General features: G+C 46.8%; 1 protein-coding gene across 2 annotated transcripts in view; it reads left to right on the top strand.

Moving 5' to 3' along the window:
• The window catches only part of LOC130129018 (cytoplasmic dynein 1 intermediate chain 1), a 74615-nt gene that overhangs the window by 40776 nt on the left and 19819 nt on the right, over positions 1–14020 (top strand). For both annotated transcript variants that reach the window (XM_056298812.1, XM_056298811.1), the window contains one exon: positions 12581–12727. In XM_056298812.1, the coding sequence (XP_056154787.1) occupies positions 12581–12727 (147 nt within the window). The remainder of the gene's footprint in view (positions 1–12580; positions 12728–14020) is intronic.

Below are 14020 nucleotides of genomic sequence, written 5' to 3'. Positions count from 1 at the left end.
TGGGGACTTGTGAGTATCCCCACACCTGCCTGGCACCTGTCATCTTGGCCAACTCTGGAAAAGTAAAGAGTGCAGCCCCTCTCCAGGAATTTGGTGCCAGAGCCTATGCTATATGTGGAGGTGAGCCCAACTATGTCTAGTTGGTATCGCTCCATCTCCCACACCAGCTCAGGCTCCTTCCCTGCCAGAAAGCTGACATTCCACATCCTGAGGACCAGTCTACAATGCTGGAAGTTGGCACGTCCCGGTCCTGCCTTTGCCTGCCGCCCGGCCTGCATTGCACCCTACCCCTATGCTCATTCCCACGGGTGGTGGGTCCACAGGGTGGTGGCTCCATGTCGTGTTTTTGGGCTGGGCCAGACCGGGCCCCATGGGCCAAGACCAAGCCACCAGATGCTTGCCGATGAGCTCCCTTCCCAGGTCTGGCTCCAGGAGGGGGCCCTGGGTTCCCTTTTCTGGGTGAGGTGCTGTGGCTCTGCTGTTGTAAATTCACTGGGTTTCTTGGGAATCGCTCTCAGTCTTGCCCCTTCCCTGGGACCAACTTGCCTTGGGAGATCCTACCAGGAGCTATTGCCCCCGACAAACCAGCTCCCAGGATCACCAGGACAACCAAACCCCTCCACCACGTTAGGGTGGAGTACACACTCTGTTTTTCTCCAAGTATCGGGACATCACACTGCTCAGCCTCCCTGGGAAAGTCTACTCTAGGGTGCTGGAAAGGAGGCCTCGACCAACTGTCGAATCTTGGATTCAGAAGGAACAATGCGGATTCCATCCTGGCCGTGGAACAACAGACCAACGCTTTACCCTTGCGGAAGTGGTGAGGGAGGCATGGGAGTTTGACCAGCCAGTCTACATGTGTTTTGTGGACTTGGAGAAGGCTTATGACCGTGTACCCCAGGGCAGTTGCTTCAAGCCATCCAGTCCTTGTATAACCAAAGTAAGAGCTGTGTCCACATTCTCGGCACAAAGTCAAACACGTTTTCGGTGGGTGTCGGCAGGGGCGCGGGAAGGTATTTTGAGTGGGGATGCTGAGGTGCTCTCTATCTAGGCTAGTATTTATTTGCCAAGGAAATATCCCTCCCTCTCAGTCTCTCGCTCACACACGCTCACAGAAACAACGACAGACCCCAGTGCACTCGTACAGTATAACTAAGCACGCACGTACGCGCACACGCAAACACACACACACTATAAAGACGTAAAGTTAACTATTTTACCAACAATGTGTTGGAATTTACAGTCCAATGAGAGGTAAAAGGAAGGGAGGCTATTCAGAACTAGTGTTAGCGCTCTGGGACGACGCAGTAATGTAAACAGCTACACGGTCAATCAAATGACACACACGCATGCCCGTCATTTGACACACCAAAGTTCTAATAGACAATATCGGTTACACACACAAACACCTCTTTTTCCACGACAACACTGCTAACCGAAAACACGCCATTAAGACAGACACAGGGTATCTATTAGGCCTACATCAAGAACTGTCTGCGCTGCGCAAATCAACTGAAGCAATATCAATAATGTGAAATTGCCTTTCCTGCTAGTTATTATGAATGCCATTTTAAAGTATGCCCCTCATCTCAGCATTGCCAATTCCTGGCTACATACTACATAGCCTACTAAAAACATGATATTGACTATTACACACATTCTGCACGGCGGCAGCAGTAACCAAAAATAAATAATAATGCATGTCAGTCTTACCTATTTGAAGACTCCAAATGTGGACTTCCGTTCTGGTGTGATGTCGACAAATCTCTTCATCAGTGGCTGAATGTCCATCCGATCAAGAATGTCACTGTGGACGTGCAGTAAAGTCAGGTGTGTGGGTCGTCTCTGGGTCATATTGTTCCGTAGCCACGTTTTGAGGCAGCGAAGGGTTGAGAACGACCGCTCAGAGGAAGCGGCGGAAACAGGTAGACATAGGCAAAGTTCAATAAGCTTTTCCACCTCTTGTCAGCAGTTCCCTTGTTTGAGGATGCAGTGCTCCGACAAATCCAGCAACATCTTGAGCTGACTTGAGTCCTTTTGTCTTGGAAAGCTCACCCATCAATGTGAGCTGCATGTAGACGAGATTTGTCAATCTGGGTCCGCGGTGGTGTAGCGGTCTAAGCATCGGCTTTGTGTCAATGCAGTTGCCCACTGGGGACTGGGGTTCGCGCCCCGGTCTCGTCAGATCCGACTATGGCCGGACTCGATGAAGCAGCAATCATTGGTAACGCTGTCTTCGGGAGGGGGGCGGAGTCGGCTTGTGTTCGTCACGTGAATGCGTCTCTGGTGTGTCGGGAAAAAAACTGGTTCGGCCTGGAGTCGCCTTGTCACGCAAGTGGGGAGGCGGTCTCCTTCGAGACTGCCGGCCGGAGAAATGCAGTTGGCGAACGCATGCAGTACGAGGGTGGGTTTTTTAATTAAAATAGGGATCGATTGGCCACTAAATTGGGAGAAAAATCAGAAATAAATTTTTAAGTAAAAAAAAAAGAAATTTGTCAATCTGATCGGGGAGCTGTGCAGCATTGATCTCATTCCACCCAGAGTAGGCTCCATTTGTGGCACTGGTATGAGTCTGATCTCCCAGGGCAGCGACTTGCACTCCTTCTTCGTTGAATCGGCGATCTAGCTCGGTTGTCACAAGATCCAAGGCCTCACAGAACTCACGCCGCCATTGCTGCTCTCCTACATCAGTCATGATGGCCTCAGCCTTCTCTGTATCCCTTAGACGGACAGGGGTGGTTCTGCTGGTTCGTGGAGGAAAGGGCATTTGAAGATTGTTTTTTCCTGCACAAGCCTCCACTCTGGCAGTCATCTCCTGGACAACTCCATCTTCTCGCAGTGCATGCATGCGCTTTCGTAGCGCAGTCACACACGCCAGTGCGCCCTTCGCACTTGCCTTCTCACTTTGGAGAGTTCTGGCTACGGTCTCGCACGGTCCAAAAAGAGCCTTACAGCTCAAAAGGTCAAAGTATGTTCTTGCTTTTGTAGCTTGTTTGTATAGACCAGATATTTTCGCCCGAGTATCTCCCCTTACTGTCCTGTCTTGCTCTAGCCTAGCACCTTCAGTGTCTCCAAAAGGGCTGCATATGAGGAGCAAACCCGTGAAATAGCCCTTGTGCGCACAACCCATCGAGTCGGGCATAATGACTGCAAGTTGGAGACCACCTCATCACTACCATAGGCTGGAACAGCGTCTTACACTTTGAGGACTACCCTATCACCACTGACTGAGACACAGGTTTAGTTTAGCGTGTCTGCAACAACGCGAACTTCCCTCGCCACTTCTTGTAACACCAGATCTCGTGAATGGTTACTGCAGTGCACATAGAGTGCATTTGGACACTGCTCTTTCAGTTTTGCTTGCACGCCTGAGACGCGGCCTGACATATTAGCAGCACCATCGAAGCAAAATCCCTTTAGATGTTCCAGTGGAAAATTCAAGCGCACAAAAACATCTTTAATGCAGGAAAAAAAGTGTTTCTCCCGTTGAATCAGGCGCACTGTAAAACCCGAGGAAAACATTCACTACCTCGAGTTTTGAATCCACATATTGCAGACTACAGGACATTTGCTCCGTTGTTCTTACATCGGTAGTCGCATCTGCAGTTAACCCATAGAAATAATGCTTTCTCGCTTCGGACACGATTTCTCTTTGAAGAGCATGGGCAGATATTTCCAGTATTTCATTTTGAATTATGTCCGACATCCGGTTGTGTCGTGTATGAAACACTAATATTGTTCTAAAACCGTTTAAGTAGATAACTGGAAAGTGCACACGGCAGATTTATGACAGTAACGTAGTATATTTATTCTTACGCTGTAACAACTTAGCTATCCCGAGTAGAGCGGAATACCAAGAGAACGCCCTGGTGGCGATTCTGTCTTATATACTCTTCAGGAACAACCAATAGCTGACCTCCATCTCATTCAGCACCAATCACATTTGAATGTACGCATTCAAAACCAACCAACCCACACTGGTTAATATTCTGCGTTGGGAACACCACAGCTCCTCCCCTGTAAATTCAAACTTCATTTTTTTTCTAGGATTCTAACATATCCTTTTTGCTCTTAAGCTCATAACCATGTACAGTATTTCTTCAACAGTAACCATACATTACATTACAGATTTCTTTTTTTTTTTTCATAACCAATCTGCATTTCAGTCACAAGTTCAGTCTATCTGGAGGACGTCTGTCTCTCACGGGACGAGTGTTCCTTTCCACAACTGGCGGTGGTGGTTCTACAGGTCGTTCTTCCACAACCTGTGGTTCAGGATGTTCTGACGCATCAGTGTCTGCATTGAAATCATCAATCTCCCAAGAAGCTCCATCACAAGAGTCCATTTGAGTCTGATCTGGATTTCCTTTGACACCCAACATCTGGTTCACATGTCTTTTCACACAATTTCCATGTACTTCAACACTGTATGTGACAGGACCCAACACTTCACTTATAACTCCATTCAACCATTTCTCCCCTCCCCTGTAATTTTTTACCAACACGTGTTGACCAACCTTAAAAGACCTAACACGGGGAAGATTTGGTTCACACTCAGTCTGCATTCTCTGAGAGAACTTTGGTTTGATAAGACACAACCTGGTTCGCACCTGTCTTCTCAGAAATAGCTCAGCTGGGGTCTTTCCTGTCCTAGTATGGGGTGTGTTTCTGTACCCAATCAGAAAATTTGCTACACAGTGCTCAAGCGTCATACCACCAATGGCTCTATTCTTTGCAAGGGATTTCTTAAGATTTTGGACCAATCTTTCAGATAAACCATTACTTGCAGGATGGTATGCAGGTGACTTGATGTGTTTTACTCCATTTTTAGTCAAAAATGACTCAAACTCTTGCGATACAAACTGAGGTCCGTTATCAGTTACCACCTCTTTAGGCAACCCATAAGCTGCAAATAAATTTCTCATTGCTTCAATGGTCTTAGATGAAGTAGTAGTAGTCATGGGAACTATCTCTGGCCATCTAGCATAGGCATCCATCACTACTAAAAACATCTGCTTGTGGTCCTCAGCAAAATCAAGATGTACTCTTTCCCATGGACTCGAAGACCATTTCCATGTATTTATCGGTGCAGTAGCAGGCATACTACGCTGCTGCTGACAAATAGTACACTGGTTCACTTCACGTTCAATACTGTCATCTAATGTAGGCCACCAGAATAAACTTCTGGCGAGGGACTTCATTTTAACTATTCCCCAGTGGTGCTCATGTAATTCCGACAATAGCCTGTCTCTTAGTTTATCAGGCACTACCACACGGTAACCCCATAATAAACAATCATCCTCAATGCTAAGCTCTAATTTTCTCTGAAAATAAGGCTTCAGTGACTCATCCTGTACATGTTTAGGCCATCCAGTTAACACCAACTGTTTAACCACTCTTAACACAGGATCTCTGTCTGTTTCTTTGGCTATTTCTCTAGCAGTAAGAGGTAAGTCTTCCAGGTAAGACACTCTGTAAATGAGGTTTGACACCACATCTACATCAGGCTTCACAGGTAATCTTGATAAAGCATCAGCATTGCTATGCTGCTCTGACTTCTTGTACTGGATTTCGTATGTATACGCTGCCAAAATTAGAGCCCACCTTTGTAATCTAGCGGCAGCCAGTGTTGGCACACCTGTTTTAGGCCCCAGAATTTTCAACAGTGGCTTGTGGTCTGTCAATAACAAGAATTTCCTTCCATAAAGATACTCATGGAATTTCATAACTCCAAAAACAAGACCCAGTGACTCTTTTTCCAGTTGAGAGTAATTCTGTTCTGTTTTAGTTAACATTCGGGATACAAATGCGATAGGTCTCTCACTTCCATCTTTCAGTTTGTGGCTGATTACAGCACCAACTCCATAAGGAGAAGCATCACATGCTAGTATGATATGTAACTCTGCATCAAAATGTACTAACAATTTATCTGACTGAAGAGACTTCTTTGCACTATCAAATGCACTTTGACATTTCTCTGACCATTCCCAGGTTGCATCTTTATGCAGCAATGCTGTCATTGGATGAATCAGAGTAGATAGATAAGGGATAAACTTCCCATAGTAGCTTAACAGAGCTAAGAATGACCTGAGTTCAGTTACATTTTTCGGAACGGGAGCCCTCTGAATAGCATCTGTCTTTTCCCTCATTGGATGTATGCCCCTGGCATCAATGACATGCCCTAAGTATGAAACACTGTTCTGCATGAATGCACACTTCTCTCTTTTAACCCTGAGATTGTAAGTTTCAAGTCTATTAAGCACCTCTTCCAAGTTAGTCAGGTGCCTTTCTGTATCTTTTCCAGTAATTAAGATGTCATCTAAATAACAGATGACCCCTTCCATGCCCTGAAGAACCTGATCCATAATCTTTTGAAAAATAGCAGGGGCGCTAGCAACACCGTAGGGTAACCTATTGTAGTGATACAACCCTCTGTGTGTGTTGATAGTTAGGTAATGTCTTGAATTGTCCTCTAACAGAACTTGCTGATAAGCCTGCGACAAGTCTAATTTGGTAAACTGCTGACCTCCTGCAAGTTTAGCAAATAAATCTTGGGTTTTGGGTAGTGGATACTGTTCCACATTCAACCATGGATTGATGGTGACCTTGTAGTCTCCACATATTCTCACACTATCATCCTTTTTAGGCACACAAACTATTGGAGCTGCCCACTCACTGTAATTAATGGGTGAGATGACACCTTCAGCTTCCAATTTTGCCAGTTCTCTCTCTACGGCTTCTCTTAATGCATAAGGCACGTTTCTAGGCTTACAGAACTTGGGCACTGCATCTGGAATTACATGTAGTCTGGCTTCAATACCTTTTAACTTGCCTAACTCAGGTTTGAACACTGATGCATGTCTGGCACACACATCATCCACTGTATCATGAGCCACTCTGTTGACTCTTGACCAGTCTAGCTTTAATTGACTTATCCAGTCTCTGCCCATTAATGCAGGACCTCTTCCTTTCACGACTAGTAGTTCTAGCTTTTCTGAGCGTTCCTTGCATTTCATCTTTGCTGCGAATTTTCCTATCAACGGCAATGATTCCTCACTGTAGGTTTTCAGCACACAATTTGCAGGACTAAGTTTCACATCCTTAAACCTGCTTTCAAGTAGAGTTTCAGATATCACTGACACGGCTGCGCCAGTGTCTACCTCCATTTTCCACGGCATGCTTTTGCGATGTGTCCCTTTTTCTTGCACTGGTGACACTCTGCGTCCTTGAACCTGCATTCATCCGGTCTGTGGCCTTTTCCATTGCAGCGATAGCAGGGCTTTCCATTAGCTGTAGACTTTACCGTAGCCTCTCTATGCTTTAGGTTAGCCTTCTTTTCTACCACATTAGCTTTATAGCCTTTCTGTGCAAATTGTTTCGCACTGTTGCCTTTTGTTACCTCAAAAGAAAGCACCATTTCAACTGCGAGCTGTAACGTTAAGTCTTTTGTGTGAGCAGCATTGAGTAACCGATCTCTTAGCTCACTGCTCTTAACTCCACAGACAAACCTATCACGCAGTGCTTCATCTAGAAATGTTCCAAATTTGCATGTGGCTGCTAACTTTCTCAAACTTGCAATGTACTCACTTATTGTTTCGTTTTCCTTTTGGTTTCTTCCGTGAAACTTGCATCTCTTGGCAATAAAGTTGGTTTTCGGGATGTAGTGCTTTTCTAGCATTCCCACCAGTACTTCATATGTTTTACCCGATGGCTTATCTGGTGCACACAAATCCATCAGCAAGCTATGTGCCCGTTTTCCTACCACCGTAAGAAATACTGCTTTGGTTTTCTCATCTCGAGTGTCCAATCCATTTGCTGCGAAGTACTGCTCTAACCGCTGGCAATAACTATCAAAACTTTCCTCACTTTCCTCGAAGTGGAAATCTTCTGGCTTACCGAATGCCATCTTCTGTTCGACGGTCCTTTCACTCACCGAACGTCTCTCTCTGGTTGTTTGTCGTTTACTTCTGCCTCGCTGGAGCCGCTTGACATGCTAACTCTGTGACTTCCAACTTAAACATCCCATCCTCGTCGCCAAGCTGTCGTGTATGAAACACTAATATTGTTCTAAAACTATTTAAGTAGATAACTGGAAAGTGCACACGGCAGACTTATGACAGTAACGTAGTATATTTATTCTTACGCTGTAACAACCTAGCTATCCCGAGTAGAGCGGAGTACCAAGAGAGCACCCTGGTGGCGATTCTGCCTTATATACTCTTCAGGAAGAACCAATAGCTGACCTCCACCTCATTCAGCACCAATCACATTTGAATGTACACATTCAAAACCAACCAACCCACACTGGTTAATATTCTGTGTTGGGAACACCACAGGTTGTCTCTTTGCGGTAGCCACTCGCGGGATTTAGGCAAACCATATGTCCTCTCCATCATTAGTTTCCAAAGCATTCCATCTCGATTATTATGGCCTCTTAACAGAAGCCCTTCACTGCCGAGGAGTCTTATCGATCTAAATATCAGTTCTAAGACCGTTCTGGCAGTTTGTTGCTCTTTCTCAACACTGTCTGACAGTAGAGCATTAATTGGAGTGTTGTTGAGCGAAACAATTCGTATCTGACATGTCATGCCGGCTAAACTTTGTGGTTGCTTTACGCCAATAACAAAAGCCTCCTACTGTGAATGAACTTGTCTTTCTATCGTGATGTCTTAATCCCTTCTCTGCGGCTTTGCAGCAGGTGAAGCAAAGAACGGTATCTCTCTCCGTGACATAGTGCAACCATTTCCACCTGTTAAACCAGCTTTTTTGAAATGACCGCTCGAAGGTCTCTGTTCCAGTTCTCCTCCCAGGAAAACGCGTGTCTGGTCGACAAGGCTCGTCAGATCCTCTCACACTCATGTTAGCTGGGCGGCCTGGCCTGGAACATGTAGCTGCTGAGTCCTGCCGGTCTGTGTTTGCTAACATTAGCTCTTAGGTGTTAGCAGCCACTGACCCGCTAGCTACACTGTCCGCACTGCTAATATCCTCCTGGTGATCGTCAGTGGGGACAGTAGAAGTAGATGCCGCACCTTGCTCCCTCCCGGTTGGGGATGGGTTGTTGCCTCAAGTGAAGGAGTTCAAGTATCTCGGTGTCTTGTTCACGAGTGAGGGTAGGATAGAGCAGGAGATTGACAGGCAGATTGGTGCAGCATCAGCAGAAATGCGGACATTGTACCGGACCGTTGTTGTGAAGCGGGAGCTGAGGCGGAAGGCAAAGCTCTCAAAATTTACTAATCAATCTTCATTCCAACCTTCACCTATGGCATGAGCTTTGGGTAGTGACCGAAAGGGTGAGGTCGCGGATACAAGCGGCAGAAACAAGTTTCCTCCGTAGGGTGTCTGGGCTCAGCCTTAGAGTTAGGGTGAGGAGTTTGGACATCTGGAGGGAGCTCGGAGTAGAGTCGCTGCTCCGTCGAAAGGAGCCGGTTGAGGTGGTTCAGGCATCTGATTAGGATCCCTCCTGGGCGCCTTCCTTTGGGGGTTTTCCAGGCACATCCAACTGGGGGGAGACCCCAGGGTAGACCCGGAACTCGCTGGAGGGACTACATGTCCAGTCTGGCCTGGGAACACCTTGGGATTCCCCAGGAGGAGCTGGAGGGTGATGCTGGGGAGAGGGACGTCTGGCGTGCCCTACTTAGCTTGCTGTCACTGTGACCCGACCCCTGAGAAGCGGCTGATGATGAGATGAGACGAGATGAGATGAGATGAGATAATTCAAATTACCCAAACTGACCATCGCCTGCCAAGGCGAAATTCGTATGTTGTCATGCTGAATGTGGGCAGTGCAGGATGTGACGCACATGGAAATCAGTTTGCTGGTTTGTAGTCCTTTAGTCGTTTGAGCGGTTGTCAGTAACACGAGCGGTTGTTGGCTTTGCGACGGGAAAATGTACACTGAAGTCCAGAGAAAGATAAATAAACGTCTTCACTTGTTTTCACGGCCAACGTCGTACAATACCGGCCAGTTAGACACAGCAACAACCAAAGTCTCCTCCATCCTGGCTCACTAAGAAAACTACAGACAATCACGGCCAAGTGGGATAAACCACACACACATCTTTGCTACTGGCTGAGGCTGCGGATTCACCGGTCAAAGTTCACCACAGTTGAACTCCACGTGAAGCCAGGAAGCACATTTCTTTCGCCACCGGAAGCGAATGTTTTATTCGCGCCTTCGCTCGCACAGCATGGAAGTGAACAGGAGGCGAATATTTGCACATGTGTAACTGTAGCAGAAAGCCTGCCCCCCACTTGTAATTACTGTCCTGCAATGATGGCAACTCCAATAAGGAGAATGGCAGCGTCGGCATAATCAAGCTTACATACAGAATCTGTTTTCTTGTTTAACTTGTTTTTCCCTCATAACATAAAGCTTCTCTCTAAATATCTGCCATGGTTCCCTTTCTTAATATAAGGTTCACATTTCTTTTCTGTATCAGAAAGGTGTTTGATTGTTGTCTGATTTTCTCTTCCACCAATGCATGTCCACCGTGTTGCTTTAGGGCTCTTTTTTCTTCTTGCTTCCCATCGTGGAAAACACTCCAAACAGACAACAGTTTTGTTCACATGTTTTGTTTCACACCTGTCGTCATTCATACAATTATTCTTAGTTCACCCTCAATAGATTTTACCACACAAGCACTGCAATTGCAAAGGCAATCAGCATGTCTTTGCATGTCATGAAAGAGAATTAATTCGGCTCGGCTGTGAAACTCATTATAACCTCACCGGTGTTTACCAATAGTTTCATTCTTGGAAAAGAACAAGGTGTTGAATTGGAGTCTTTTTCTTTTCTTTTGTGGAATATGTTGCTCTCTTCTTGGCCTCGTCTCGCCTGAAATAGAGCCGTTCCTCTTAATGAGACCATCCTGGTTAAAGGATGGATGGGTGGATGGATGGATGGATAGATTGATGGATGTGTCAGTGTATGTGTTCCTCCCTAACTCTATAACGCGCCAACATTTTCTCATAACCAGCCCCATAGCACAGATGCTTCAGTGGCTTTGGGTCAGGGAAGGCTAGCCATCGCATGCAGAAGCCCATATGGGACAGGCAATGAAGAGGAACCAAAACTCAATAAACACGGCGCGCGGGGGGGGGGGGAGTTCAAGGGTGCGCTTGTCATGATGGAGACTACACTGAGCGCTCCAGTGGCTGCTGGGGTTTTGATGCTGTAATGTGAAACGGATGGCGGGGAGAGGACGACAATTCCTCTCTTTGTCTGGTCTCCGCTCCAGCGTCACCCCTTTCTCCTCTCCTCGGTGGACCCTCATGGTAGCCAACCTCATCATCTCTCTCTCTCCATCTACCTCTCTGGGTTTGCCACCCATCACGATGCCTTGATCAACCCCCACCCCCACCCCACTTTCTCACTCACGCCATGTTTGATGTCTGTGCATATCTATATTTCTTTGGGTCATTTGGTCTTATTTTGTCTCTTTTTTTGTCATTTTACTTTTCTCTCTATCCACCTTTTCGCCCTCTCTTCATGTGGCCTATCTATTTCTATTCTCAGAGCCTTCTGCTCTCCGTTGGTCCATGTCTGTCTTCCCTTCCAGTACCTTTCCCCATAAATGTCCTTATGCACGCTCAATGATCCGGGTAAGAAAATCACAGAAAGTTGAATCAGTTCATCTGGACATGTTTATGGAGAGAAACGTTTCATCGCTTGTCTAGGTGACCTCTTCAGTCTCATTCATTTGGACACCCAAACAGCGCACCAGCCAATCGAAGAGAGGAGAAGGACAACAGCTGTCTAGGCGTAAACCAGTGGTGAGTCTGTATGTGGCAGGAGCGTCACAACAGCTGAGACGCGTATTTTCCATACACAGCGTCTCAGCTGCTTTCAAACCCCAAAACACGCTGTGCCAGAAATTGGTGCACCCCAAGGATCAGGTCCCCTGGCACAAATGGAGCAATATAGTGTATAATATAGTGTGACTTGTACATGAGCAACCAAACAGACGCTGGCCAAGAGGATGGCACAACACAGGAGAGCTAACATGTCAGGCCAGGACTCCATAGTCTACACCCATCTACAGGCCAGTGGCCACTTCATCAAGGATGAGGATGGGCACATCCTTGATAGGGAGGAACACTGGTTTGAACGGGGAGTCAAAGAGGCCATCTATGTTGAGAGGGAACGACCATCCCTGAACCGAGGGCGGGGGGTCTAAGAGTACATCTGTCGCCATCTTACAATGTTGTGATTGCAACCATTCCCCAATCCTCTGTGAACAGTACACATGGCCATTGAAACTCTCCTTAATGGTCACGGTAATTTGCATATGAAACCGATCGTGGTTTCGGTTGTTATGCATCTGTATTGTTTATAAGGGTGGGGGTACCTGCAGTAGTTTAGACTGAAGAGGTCACTTAGATGAGTGATGAAATGTTTCTCTCGATAAACGTGTCCAGATGAACTGATTCACCTTTCCGTGATTTTCCCGATAAACATCCTCACTTTTATTCCCTCTTGTTCAACCCCCCCTTTTTTTAAAGTTTTACCACAAAGAAAGTAAGTAATTCTTCTTTTTCTCATCCCCCCCCCCCTCTCTCTCTCTCACCTCTGTCCATCCAGTCTCCAGTTGTGTCGGTGGGTTTTGCCAGATTTCATCCCAACCTGGTGGTGGGCGGCACCTACTCGGGGCAGATTGTCCTGTGGGACAACCGCAGTCACCGCCGGACCCCCGTCCAGAGGACCCCCCTGTCCGCCGCCGCACACACTGTAAGGATGGCCCCTTGTATGGAACATGTCCCCGCTGTGACACCCAGGCTGTGTTTTATAATGTGGTTATGTAGGCACAAGAAGTCTGATTCCTAACCCTCTGCGAAACACACACACACACACACACACACACACACACACCAAGGTCTTCTCAGTTGACATAAACAAAATGAATGTTTGTGATTTGATGTGGTGACTCAGAATGAAGCTGAACTGTAACAGCAGAACATGTCTACGTAGAGCATTGTGGCCAAGAGTTGCGAAACCAAGTGACCAAAAGACTTACAAGCATTTCATGAAAGTTAACCAGATATAACGGGGAGCATTGTAAGACTAGGAATATTGCAGACAGAAGACCATTAGTGCAAACATCATCAATCTTCCAAAGGTGATCTTACGCAAGGAAATATAGTGATATAGGGTGGCGCTATTCTGTTGTTTGAGCATCGAGTCCTAAACATCCACAAGGTTGCTTCCCTTTTTCCTTTATAATGACCTGGTTGAGAGGTTATATAATATGATATATTAGTCCAAAAGGACAAGAACAACAATTCCCTTTTTGTGCATTCTGTGTTGAAGTTGAGACTGACTGAGTCCCGGGGCGTCCGGGTAGCATAGCGGTCTATTCCGTTGCCTATCAATACGGGGATCTCCGGTTCGAATCCCCATGTTACCTCCGGCCTGGTCGGGCGTCCCTACAGACACAATTGGCCGTGTCTGCGGGTGGGAAGCCGGATGTGGGTATGTGTCCCGGTCGCTGCACTAGTGCCTCCTTTGGTCGGGGCGGCTGTTCAGGGGGAACTGGGGGGAATAGCCTGACCCTCCTACACGCTACGTCCCCCTGGTGAAACTCCTCACTGTCAGGTGAAAAGAAGCAGCTGGCGGCTCCACATGTATCGGAGGAGGGATGTGGTAGTCTGCAGCCCTCCCCGGATCGGCAGAGGGGGTGGAGCAGCGACCGGGGGGGCTCAGAAGAGTGGGGTTATTGGCCAAAAAGCTCAATTAGGGAGAAAAGGGGGGGGCTATTTGACTGAGTCCCATGTATCCATAAAACACACAGCATATGACCAATGCTTCTTGCATGGAGAAAAAACATGCACACATGGGCACATATACACCATATGAACAAATGCAGTAAAGACTGGTGCAAGTCAGCTTCTAGAACAAACCCTCAGTGACGCCTCAACTGTGAGTTCAGTTGTTCAGGTGAACCCACTGATCCCTGTACAGCCAGACAATATAGGAATATCGTTTGAACTGCACGTGTGCCAGCTAATTGTTGTAGCAATATGA

This window comes from Lampris incognitus, chromosome 18 (genome assembly GCF_029633865.1).
Source record: "Lampris incognitus isolate fLamInc1 chromosome 18, fLamInc1.hap2, whole genome shotgun sequence".
In the NCBI taxonomy this organism is placed as follows: domain Eukaryota; kingdom Metazoa; phylum Chordata; class Actinopteri; order Lampriformes; family Lampridae; genus Lampris; species Lampris incognitus.
This window is presented reverse-complemented; position numbering and strand designations above follow the sequence as displayed.